This window comes from Hibiscus syriacus, unplaced genomic scaffold (genome assembly GCF_006381635.1).
Source record: "Hibiscus syriacus cultivar Baekdansim isolate YM2019G1 unplaced genomic scaffold, ASM638163v2 tig00111841_pilon, whole genome shotgun sequence".
Lineage (NCBI taxonomy): Eukaryota > Viridiplantae > Streptophyta > Magnoliopsida > Malvales > Malvaceae > Hibiscus > Hibiscus syriacus.
Genome location: NW_024063196.1, coordinates 268,355 through 281,290, shown reverse-complemented (window position 1 = coordinate 281,290; position 12,936 = coordinate 268,355). Strand labels below are relative to the sequence as shown.

General features: G+C 31.9%; 1 protein-coding gene across 1 annotated transcript; it reads left to right on the top strand.

Moving 5' to 3' along the window:
- Positions 1 to 240: 240 nt before the first annotated feature.
- Positions 241 to 2,335, top strand: LOC120171973 (homeobox-leucine zipper protein HAT7-like). The gene is made up of 3 exons (XM_039179564.1): positions 241 to 537; positions 736 to 1,115; positions 1,843 to 2,335. Exons 1-3 carry the CDS (start codon positions 420 to 422, stop codon positions 2,158 to 2,160), a joined length of 816 nt encoding a protein of 271 aa, XP_039035495.1. The 5' UTR covers positions 241 to 419; the 3' UTR covers positions 2,161 to 2,335.
- The last annotated feature ends 10,601 nt before the right edge of the window (positions 2,336 to 12,936 follow it).

The following is a 12,936-nucleotide window of genomic DNA, read 5'->3' as shown; positions in this document are numbered from 1 at the left end:
TAATCATGAAATATGTTTCATCTTCATGAATAAAAATTAAACCTCAAACCACATAATTTAGAAACTAAGTGACAATCCTGACGTATTATTTTACCATATAAATCCAAACATATTTACTATATGAATTTAAATTGAAGAGGTAGCTAGGCTTGAACTGTAAACTGTATGAATGAGGAATTTGTATGTACTATATACAACCATGTGTGTAGAGAGAGAAAAACAGAAATGCACATATTTCGTTTACTGAGTGCATGTTTCTCTCTCTCACTGTCAACCGAAAATCGCTGTCATTCAGTCTCTGAACCCCATCAACATGTCTTCTTCCTCAATCCACACCATATAGTCATTTGAGAGCTCAGTCCTTATAATCATCCATTCTCCCCCCAAGTTCATGAATCATTTAATCTTCATCCTTTGACATGGCTTTTCCCCCTCATGCTTTCGTGTTCCAACCCCATGGAGATCGCCACAATGATCATCTCCCTTCCCCTACTTCCCTCAATTTCCTCCCTTCTTGCCCTCCTCAGCTCTTCCATGGTTAGTATCTCCCTCTCTCTATCTCTTTTTTTTATTGTTCTTCCAATTTTTTTTAAAAAAAATACTTTTTTTAATTACTCTCCCAATAAAACTTTTATGTATGTTCAAAGACTAAAATTTAACCCTTATTTAAACGATATCAAGTATTCTTTTCTTTTTATTTATTGACCGGTGCTTTTTATTTGTTTTGATCTATAGGTGGCGGTGGCGGTGCACCGTTTATGATAAAGAGATCGGTGTCATTCTCGGGTGTGGACAAGTCGGAGGAAGGAGATGATGAATTGTCTGATGATGGATCACATATGGGGGAGAAGAAGAAGAGGCTGAATCTGGAACAAGTGAAGGCACTGGAGAAGAGTTTCGAGTTGGGCAACAAGCTTGAACCCGAGAGGAAAGTGCAGCTGGCCAAGGCCTTGGGGCTGCAACCGAGACAGATTGCCATTTGGTTCCAAAACAGGAGGGCTAGGTGGAAAACCAAGCAACTGGAGAAAGATTATGGTGCCTTGAAGAAACAGTTTGAAGCTCTCAAGGCTGAAAATGATGCCCTTCAAGCTCTAAACAAGAAACTTAATGCTGAGGTACTTCCAGTATAAATCCGCTTAATTTAATCATCTTAGGTTTTGTATGAGGATTTTCATCTTTCTGATTTTTCAATACTGACAACATCTTATACATGTTGATTAAGTTATTGATCCAACATTAAAAATGTTCATAAGAGTCATCGAATTGCTTTATTTTAACGATTCTGCTACTGCTATCATCGGTTGATTACGTATATGAAGTAGTCAGTGTCAGAAAGCAGCAACTCTTAGGAATATAAGTTTTTTTAAGTATGTAAATTGTATCGTAACTATAAAACTTTACTTTGTTAATTTACTTTATTATGATGTTTACTCGACTATTTATATATTTCAAACTTGTCATTTTTCACTAAATATTTGACGGTCGTCTGAGCTAAACAGTAATCTTTTGACTAGGTATATACAGCTCAAACGGTTCTGAAGTCAGATTTTATTAAATCTCAGACAAACGACAACTAATTTTTTAACAGAAAGAGACGAATTTAGAAGATATGAAAAAGAATGTGACAATTTTGTAACTTTTAATAGTCAGGGACTCAACAAAGTAGCACTATATAGTTAGAGGATCATTTTATTACTTTTAATAGTTGGGGGCTCAACAAAGTAGTGCCTTATAGTTGAAGGACCATTTGTATACTTTACCGTTTTTCTATTAATCTTTCTCTCCCATTTGCACATTAAATTGATTTATACTTTATTGGTTTGGGAAACACTATTGCTGTAGTTGTTGGCTTTGAGAACCAAAGATTCGAATGAAATCATGAGCATCAAGAAAGAAAACGAGGGTTCATGGAGCCATACTGGAAGCGATAACAATTGTGACGTCAACTTGGGTATCTCGAGAATGCCATTGATGAGCAGTAAGCAGATTTTCCCAAGGCCAACAAGCATGAATCAGCTTCTCCAAGGCTCATCAAGACCAGACCTTCAATGCCTAAAACTCGACCAAGTGGTTCAAGAGGAAAGCTTCTGCAATATGTTCAATGGAGCCGATGACCAGCAAGGGTTTTGGCCATGGTCCGAGCACCAAAATTTCCATTGAAATCTAAACACCAAATTCTCCAACAAAACATCTCATGAATTTCCATCATCTTTTGGATTAGCAAGTTGATTAAAGACGAAGAAAAGCTAGATATTTTTTTTGTTACCATGTCGACTTCAAACTCTTGTTTTGGCTGTAGATTTGGTGTATAGAATTGGAAATATTTGCTTCCACATATCAGAAAAATCAATATGGAGAGTTGGTAGTCCATGAATAATACATTCTTTTTCTTCCCATAACTTTAGTAAATTTTGAATAATTTAGCCTACATGTGCTACTGAGTGGTTTTCCAGCTCTGTCATGGTAGGCCATGAAAAAGAAAAAAAAAAGGATTCTCTACCATTTCCCCCCATATTTTAATATGCATGCAATTGGTTGGCTTATGGGGCTAAATGAGATAAGGTAGATAATGACTATGTTAAAATTCAGTCAATTTTTAAATCGAATAGACTTAACTCGAGCTCAAAATTGATTTGAATTCTTAACAAGTCGAAACGAGTTATTTGATTAGACTCGAAAAACTTACAAGCAACTTGAAAAAATAATATATTTAGTTTTAAGATTTTTTAAACTAAATTATTAATAATATTAACATTTATATGTTATTTAAAAAACACACACACAATACAAGGCTTTAATGTATTTAAGGTTTAGATTCGAGCTCGAGCTTGATTTTTAATTGAACTAAGTTTGAGAATATTTCGAGTTCCAATTTTTGAGCTCGAGTCGAATTTCAATTTTTTATTTCGAGTCGAGCTTGAAAATTTTAAGCTCACGAGCTTTCAACTTGATTCTAACTCCAATTTTTTATTTTAAGTTGAACTTGATAATCTTAAACTCGTAAATTTTTTTAATCGAATCGAACTCAATATTACTCGAACTCTACTAGACTCGTTTACCGTCATAGATTGGCTTCATTTAAGAGCTTAATTAATAGAAAATGAAGAGGGGTAAGAAGATAGAGGAAGATTCTGAGCACACATTCCAAGGGGAAAGAAGCCAAGGAGATGGGAAAGAAAGAAAACAGATGTAGAGTGTTAGGAAATGGCATTGCTTTGGTTGTAGAAGGGGGACATTGATATATACAAATATATATTTTATCTGACAATTGAAAGCATCTAACTGTGCTCCTCTTCTGTAGGCTATCCATGTGACTTTACTGTCATCAAGTACTTCTTCTTCACCCCTATCATTCAACAAACCAAACCTCTTTCTTGCTTCTTAACTTGTCATTACATCATTTAAAAGAAACCCTTTCGTCATCTGTGTTTTATTTTGCAGAAACCTTTATGAAAAATCTTGAATAGAAGCGGTAGATTGCAGTTTTTTAATGTAATTCAAATGGGACTGTGGGGTGTACATGCATGTTCCTAATGTGGAAGGTTTGCTTCACTAAATTTAGGTAATGAAATTTTTTTATTAAGTTAAAAGGTGATTATAAGATAGCATCTGTTCGAAAGATTCTCAACTCATTTGATAATAAACGTTTAAATTTGAGATTTCAAATAATAATAATCATCACTTTAATTACTGATCAGGTAACTTAGTTAGTGCTTAGGTAATAGATTTTGATTTGAAGAAAGTTCGAATTCAGTTTCATGATATAATCATTTATAAGTCCGAATTCGAAAATAATTCCTACAAATAATGAGGGATGGGTGCAGAATTTTATGTTAAGGAGCGAATTTTTAAAATTTTAGAATGCGAAATATATTATCAATTGAAAATAAATGAAAATATTTAAAATATATACTAATATAAATTTTTCAGAAGAGAACTACTTTCACTCGTTCCTTTGATCATCCTGCAAATAATGATGGCATCGTTGATCATGCTGTAATTATTAGAATAATGGAACACCCTGGGATCTAAAAAACCAAAATTCTTGCCATTTACAAAACATCATGGGGTAGGGATGTGGGGGTATCATGAATGTGGGGAGTTTATGTTTTGTTTAAACGATTTTTCAGTGCAAAGCACATGATTATGTGATAGGTCAACTCTCATAACATTTAAAAAGGAAACCTCCAATATAGATTAATTAATTTTAGCTTTAATCTATTGATGTATTGCTGTTTTATCAAACCCCAAGAAAGAAAGAAAGACACTTTATTTTTTGCATGTAGGTATGTTTGGTTTTTAACTGTACCATAAAAGGAGAAGAATAAGTAACAGAAAGACAAGAATTTTAGTGCCATTTTTCTTCCATCTGGACATGAATTTCATTTGATTCGATCTGAAAAATTAGATATACAATACACTCGATGAAAAATTATTTTGATAGAACAATGAAGTCTATGATAGATTCGAAGACGACTCGACCAGATTCATTTTTGCACACATTTATAATTTATATAATTCTGACTATAATAAATTTATTTTCTTCTATTTAGGATTTTTCAGGCAAATCATGTGTTCTTAATTTATAATTTTTTATTATTATCTTATTCGATTTCATAAGAGTAGCATAAAAGTCCTCAAAGAAAGTGTGGGTTCACAATTTGTACAGTGAGGCTTATGTTTTAGTATGATAGTGTAAAATCTGATGCTAAAATAAAATAATATGAAGCAAAATATGTAAGCTTTGATTGGGTAGCTATTAGATCTAGATATTGAACTCAAATGACAACTTGTCCTGTACAACTTGGCACTGTTTAGGATAAAAGATTCCTTATTTTAAGTAGAAGCAACTGTTGAAAATTTATCATTCTTGAAGATTGCTGAATTAATATTAAAGCTGATCCATCATATTAGCAGAAATTCAGAGCAAAACTTTATCCTGCTGATTTATTATCATAAGTTCGATCAAGTTTACGATCAACGACACTTTAAAAACATTAGCGCATCTAAACCGGGTCCAGGGTTAGACACATATGTATCCTTAAATTCGATTTTTTTTATTTAGTTATTTATTTTATCGATGATGTTCACCCTGAAATTTTATTATATCCGCTAGAGATGTGCAAAAAGATTCAATCCATTGATTCGATTCGAAAATTCAAATATTTGATCCAATTTAATTTTTGTATAATATTAGATCAAATATCCAAAAAACCCTTCACTTAATTAGATCTGAAAATTATAATTTTGGGTTATCTGAAAATCCGAAAAATGGTCTTTAAATTTTAGATACACTTTAGCCCAATAAATGAGTAACTCACTAATCGATTAAAATTTTAGCCCAATAAAAATTGAGATATTTAATTATTATTGTGTGAATAATTATATATATATATAATATAGTAGAGGTGTCAAAAAATATTTTCTTGATAAAATGGAATTTATTTTATTAAAACCTAGAATAAAAGTCTCGTTAAAAACCTCCCTAAACCTAATAGAAGGAAAAGAGTACTCTTAACTAGGGCATGAAACAACACCATAATCTGATTGTGTCATAAATACAACAGAACAAAACTGAAACCTCTTAATCCACACCCAAAAAATTATCAATCAGTAATTTTAAAAATATTTTTTGTCAAATTAAATTTTATATTCAGATCTGCTTATTGAATCTGAAAATTTGAATATTTAATTTTGTAAGATCAAATACGGATCACTATTTTAAGTATCTGAAATTTCAAATATCTAAATTTTAGAAATCAGATCCTATACCTGAATTTGGACACCCCTTGTAACACCCATAACCCGTATATTTATACCTATACAGATTACGGATATCACCCGAATTTCTTAAAACCATTTTTATCCGAAAACGATTTAAAATTTATTTTCTTAAAATGTAAATGATATTATAAAATTTTCATATCATAAAAATTACGCTTCGTTGTACCCAATTTAATTCGAAAGATTTTTTATGAATAGTAATGCACAGTATCCGTGAACAGTGAACAGTGCATCGATGCACTACAGTAACGTGAACAGTGTATGCACCGATGCATCAAAACATCGAATTAATATTATGCATCGATACGCTACAGTAACTGCTACAATGCATCGATACACTACAGTAACCGCTACATTAACTGCTACAGTAATTTCAGTATTTTACAAAACTCATTAAAATTACCATTTTAATTCTAAATTTGTTCAACAAATAAATTGAATATTTTTAAATTACATGTCACTATCTAAAATCAAATTACATCGTATGATGTCTTACTGATATTGAAATATACCTCTCGATGCTTGATGTCACTTTGAACTCTTTATTCCATTACAGGCTTTTTACCTACGCGTGAAAATCATCACACGCTAAGTATAAACTTAGTGAGGCAATTAAAACAGTTAACAGTGCAATACAATTCATGCATGATTTTCAATATCAAATATCAAATTTCCATAAAATCATTTTACTAACATATTCAATATTTTACCATGATCAAAATAATATAAAATCTCTTACCATTTATCCCATAAGCTCGTAAGCTTATTTTACCAAAATACTTACCATTTAAATTCCATAAGCTCGTAAGCTTATTTTTCCAATATACTTGCTATTATTCCGTAAGCTCATAAGCTTATTTGCATGGTTACCATTATTAACCAATAAAACATAATCCATAGTCAATAAACCGTAGACAATAGCCCAATATAACACCCTGAGGACCCTGGGTATACGAGTAAAATACCTGCACCGTAGTGCTAAACCTGCACTAAGCTTACGCCATAGTGCTAATCCGGACAATACACATAAGGTCGTGCCCACCACCTACACTAAGCTTTTGCTATAGTGCTAATCCGGACATAAACCTGCACTTAGTGTCCTTACACACTATAGTGTTAATATAAACCTGTAGCTGCTATACTCTATGGCATGCCAACTATACCATGTCCCTCAATGACTTACTTGGGCATATAGTCTATTTTATTCAATTCATCCATGGCAAAGTATATTATCAATATTTAACATTGGGCAGTTCATACCCAAAAACATTCATGGTAAAATATCACATTTTTCATAATCAATGCATTTTGATTTCATACCGTGACATTTTAATGTCATGTCAATTTATAAAAATCTGGCATAATATCATGCTGATATAAACAAGGTCGACTTATCGCAAGTCTTCCTTATGATGTATGAAACATCCATGTATAATTTTATGCATGTATTGCACTCACCTTGACACTTTATGTCTTTCAAAATATTTGTGCCTCGCTATTGTCCATAATATACCCTTTTTATACTTGACTTGCTTCAATTGCAAATCAACCATGATCTGTATAAATCACAAATTCATAATAATCCATATGTTAGTATTTTACTAACATAAATACATTCCACCATATCTCCATACTATATTTGAAATTCATCATCAATCAAAATATTCAACTCTTAATAATTCCTTATAACATTGGAACCCACTTTTCTAATTTACTCAAAATGGTCCTTCACCATTTTATCACTTAGATTATTAATACGAAAATTCCAGTATTGAAATTATTTCACATCTAACACTCATTTTCAATTCCTGAACAACAATTTCCAGCATAGTACATCAATTATACAACTCTTACACAACAACTCATTAATTTTCCAGAATTCAGACAGTTCGCACTACCCTTAAAGAATCATTATTCTGTATTGATATAGACACTAGAATTCAATTCTGTTTCTTCCGTTAAAAACTAGACTCGAATACGAATCTATCCATATAAATAAATCCTTCTAATTCATTCTGTACAATTTATGGTGAATTTTCAAAGTTCATCAACAGAATCTGTTTTGTACATAATTCTGCTGTCCGACTTTTCTGACCTTTCCTCAGTTAAAAATTCATATATATTTGTATACAACTTGAAATTGATCTCCGTTTGATTTAAACAAAACTAGATCCATATATAAACACAATATATAAAAATAACCTCCAAATTATTTTTATATATTTTCTGATGAATTTTCGAACCTACTGCCAAATCCAAAATCTAACTGTTTCTTTTAACTTCATCCTTAGGTTCTTCATCAATTTTCCAAAATTTATGAATTTTTCTCAAACTTTTCAAAACTTACGAAATGATCCCCAATTTTTCTAAGGCTTGTAGAATACTTCCTTCAATATTTCCAACCCATATCAAATTTTTCCATAATTTTTCTCAAACAATCCATGACCAAAATTTAAAGAACAAGTTCTAGAAAGATTAAACATGTTCTAATCATCTTTTATGCTTGAATATGAATCAACTACTTCACAAACATCAAAATCCATCATCAATTTCATGATCCATTTTTTTGAACACAAACCCTTAAATTTAGGATCTTTGAACACCAACAAGATTACCATGACATATTGGTACCAAAAGAAGAGTTTTTCATATACAACCATTTTCTATATACAACTTACACAAAATCATAAGTAAATTGCTTGAAAAATGGAGTTGAAATTTTTCTCTTACCTAGGAGAAACCCACGGTAAGCTTGGATGAGGAAGAAGATGAAAATACTCCTCCATTATTGATAGTCTAATATAAAATAATCCAACACATGGCATAATGAAATATTTTATTCAAATCAATAGGAAATTTCATTTTTGCCATTAATGAAATTCCATATTTACCATAAAACCTATACACCTCATCCTTATCATCTTTCAAAGTCAAAGATGAATTATGTTGACTTTTAATTCTGAAATTTCCCTTGAATTTTCAAAATTTGCGTTTTAGTCACTAAATTCCACTGTTTCGATTAAATCTCAAGAATAAACCATATATTTATGGAATAAAATTATTTTCAGGAAATTATCACTTAATTCCCTAAACTTTTTCCCATACTTTCTATTTTGACCATCAAACTTTCAAAATTTTCATTTTGGTCATTGTCTAAATTTTTGGTGTATTACACCCCTAGTGTCCACCCAATTAAAAAAATTGTCTATTAGTATATATATATATTCACCCTAAAAAATATTTCTAAATCTACCGCGATTTATAAACTTATACTGTGAATTGAATAATTATAAATAAGATATTCCAAATATTTGTCAATAATACCAAAAGCTGTCATTACAAAGGCATCCATTGCCATATATACTTGAGAGTTTTGGCATGAGGCAGCTTAGTGGGGCATTAACATGAGAACACATTCATGTTTATCTATCTGTAAAAGGAGGTCCCAATACAATGTTGACTACTAAAACAAAGACCATGTTGGAGTGCCAACATTTGCGAATTGACTCAAAAACATAGCCCCAACCACTTCTTTGGTTCCTCATAAATGGAGCCTACAATTTTGTGCTGTAGATTGACATAACAGCAGATGCTCGTGTTCTGTTTTCCAAATCTTATTCATCGCTATCACAATAAACTTTGCTTTTCATTTCGTTTCTATCCAATCTCCAAAACACATTCAATTAATTCAAACTGAACCTAATTTACTTATAAAAAAAAACAATAGTTCTAATTTAAAACAACTTGAAGCTCGAACAATCTGAATCTGAAATGATGCAAAATTTTAAAATTAAATTTCAGATCAAATCACCATGCCCAATCCATAGGCTATTGTTAGTAGTTAACTCACGACGGAATATATTGTTTGTATTGAAAGTTAACAACAGGCATGATGATTTCATAATAAAATAGATATCAAAATTTTACTTAGTAAATTCTTTTAAAAAAAAATCATATGTAAAAGAGAAGAATTTTCACTAATGTCGAAAATAAAAGAATACATAACATATGCATGTATTGGATAAATGGCTAGATACCAATGATCACATTAATAGTATTGCTTCTCTTACTATATTTGTTGGCATGCATAGTATAATAGAGATTCTGTGTGGCGCTAAACTAGTGAGTTCAATGTTCGAAATGTGTTTTCGTTCGCTGGTTATATAAATTACATGGAGTGCGATGGGATCATGATTCATTGAGGAGTCTCAGTGGAGTAACATAGTATAATGATGATGACTTAGTAGACATATAGAGGTTATAATTTGAAAATTAGCCAACTTTTTTTGGATTTGCGAAAATGACCAACAAATTCGTAACGCAAACTCCAATTTCGCAACACAGTTTCCAAATTCGCAACGCGATTTCCAAATTTGCAACATTGAATTTCAAATTCACAACTCGATTTCTGAATTCGCAACGCGAATTTTGTTTTCGCAACTCGATTTTCGAATTCGAAACACGAATTTTAATTTCGCACCAGGTTTTATTTTCGTAAAACAAATGTTTTGGGTATATAACTACACAACAACAATAACTCATAACCTAAATTCCTAAATCGCAACTCATTCCATCTCCATCTATCACTCTCTCCGGTGACATCCGTTCCTATATCCAACGACATCTTTCCCCATCTCTAATTTTTTTTTTACATAATTTTATTTCTATATAATTTTTCAATGATTTCTCTCCCAAATTATCAACTATCAACTTAATAAAGGTATGTTTTTCTCTAAGTTAGTGATATGTTATGTAGTTTATAGCTCGTTTGTTTAGTAAATTAATTTACAATTTGTAGAATGAAATCATCTAATGTTGATCATGTTTGGATATATTTGTGTTTTGGAGGGTCTTGGCAGAATGTTCATGGTGTTTTACAATATATGCCTTTACCCATGAATCTTCAACTAAAACTGTCATTAAAAAAGTTAACTTATGAAACTCTAATGTTACGTGTTGCAAAGAAATTGAATTTAGAGCCTCTAAGTGGATTTAGGCTATCTTATCAGAGAAAATGTAAAGTTTATCTGTTAACTGACAATGAAGATGTTGAACGATTCATTGCTTACATTAGTGTTTCGCAAGAAAATGATGTTACATTATATGTTGTTGAACCTAGAAGTAGTGAAGTTGGGTCAGTAGAGAGTAGTAATCAACTAAGTTCTTCAACCCTAGTTTATGGTGCTCACAATGTACAATGTTGTTATCAACCTCAAAATTTAATGGTTCCACCACAATTTCATCACCAAGAAAATTTTGTTTCACCACATTTCCAATACCAAACACAATATCAAACACAATCTCAAAACCCACAACCTTTTCCTAATCCAAATCCCAATCAACTTTCAGCACCAAATTCCGATTTTCGTATTGACCAGTTAGACGATTATGAGCCAACAGAAAAAATTGTGAGTACTAGTCAGTATTCGAAATTTGATCTTGGTCAATACCCGGACTTTGATCTTGGTCAATACTCGGATTTTGATGATGTTTCAGAAGAAGAAACATACCCTGAGTGTAATGATTTTGATATTGGTCAATACCCGAATTTTGATGATGAAACAGCCGCTGTCGAGAAAGATGTTGTTAATAATAATGAGGAGGAAGTTACGACTGTGAATGAACATGTTGAACATCCATTCTGTAATTCATACAACCCTGAAGAAGAAAAAGAAGAAGAATAAGTCCCCGAAGAAAAGAAAAAGAAGAAAATACAACGGGAGTATAATTGGAATATGACATAATTACTTCAGATACCGGAAGAAGAGTTGGTAAAGATAGCAGTTGATTGTTACACAAAAGTTATTCGTATCAAGAAAGATGATTGTTTTGATACAAAGGAAGACTTGAAGATATCTTTGTATACGAAATGTGTGGAAGATGGCTATCAACTAAAAGTTAACAAATCAAGCAAAGATCGTTTCGAAACAAAGTGTATGATTGATAAAAACTGTACGTGGCATATGATTGCAAAGAGGATAAAAGATTGTGAAATGTTTCAAGTTAGGACTTTTATTGATAAACATATATGTTCAAGAACCCAAGTTTTTCCTCACCATAGACAGGCAAACAAAAAGGTGTTGGGTGCTTTTCTGGCTGAGTTAATGTTTTTGAATGGCAGGGTATATCGGAGACATGAAATTATGACTGACATGAATGCTCGGTTCAAGATTAGTATCTCATATTCTCAAGCTTGGAGAGCCAAATATTATGCCTTGGAATTGTTGAGGGGGTCCCCACAAGCATCGTTTGCCTAACTGTTGGCTTATTGTCACAATTTAAAGCTGAAAAATCCTGGGTTGGTAACTCATATCAAAACAGATAGAGATGGACGCTTTGAGTTGTTGTTATCGCCATTGGTGTTGCGGTTAGTAAATCAATATAATTTTGTTGACTCATTTTTGTTAGTTACATGCATTTCACATTTAAATGATTATATTTCTTGTGTATATTATTTTCTAGATTCGTTCGTTTATTACTTGCATGCGCCCAGTTATTATAGTTGACGGAGCACATTTGAAAGGTCGATACCTTGAAGTAAACTTATTAGCAGTAGTCATGGATGCTAACAATGGGATACTGCCAATAGCTTACGGGGTTGGCAAATCTGAAACCTCTAATTCATGGACATGGTTTATGGGGCATCTAAGGGATTGCATAGGTCCTATTAGCAATCTGACAATTATATTCGATAGGGCAAACTCAATTGACAACGCTGTTAGAAGGTGTTTCCCAGATGCTTTTCATGGACTTTGTGGTGTTCATTTGTATAGAAATCTAAAATCAAGGTATGCCGGTATAAAAAATCACAAATGGACATACTGGAAGGCTGTAAAAGCTTATCGGGAAGTGGATTTAATAAGCATATAAATTGTTTAAGACGTGTTTTGCCTCAATGTGCTCAAACACTAGAAGATGTCTGGTTTGAAAAATGGTCAAGAGTACATCAACTTGGAGCAATATATGTTTTCATGACGTCTAATAGTGCAGAATCAATCAACGCTCTAAGTCGTCATTCCCGAAAATTACCCATTACTATGTTAATGGAGTTTTTTCAAGCCTCTATTCAATAGTGGTACTACAAGAAAAGAAACCATGCATGTATTATTTCTTTAAATTCGTAAATTATCATATTTATATATTTTACTAAGT

Excerpts from the sequence above, each read along its gene's own strand:
- LOC120171973 (XM_039179564.1), top strand. The coding sequence starts at position 420 with ATGGCTTTTCCCCCTCATGCTTTCGTGTTCCAACCCCATGGAGATCGC. Across the intron at positions 538-735 it reads CCCTCCTCAGCTCTTCCATG|GTGGCGGTGGCGGTGCACCG; the intron begins GTTAGTATCTCC and ends TTTGATCTATAG. Across the intron at positions 1,116-1,842 it reads ACAAGAAACTTAATGCTGAG|TTGTTGGCTTTGAGAACCAA; the intron begins GTACTTCCAGTA and ends CTATTGCTGTAG.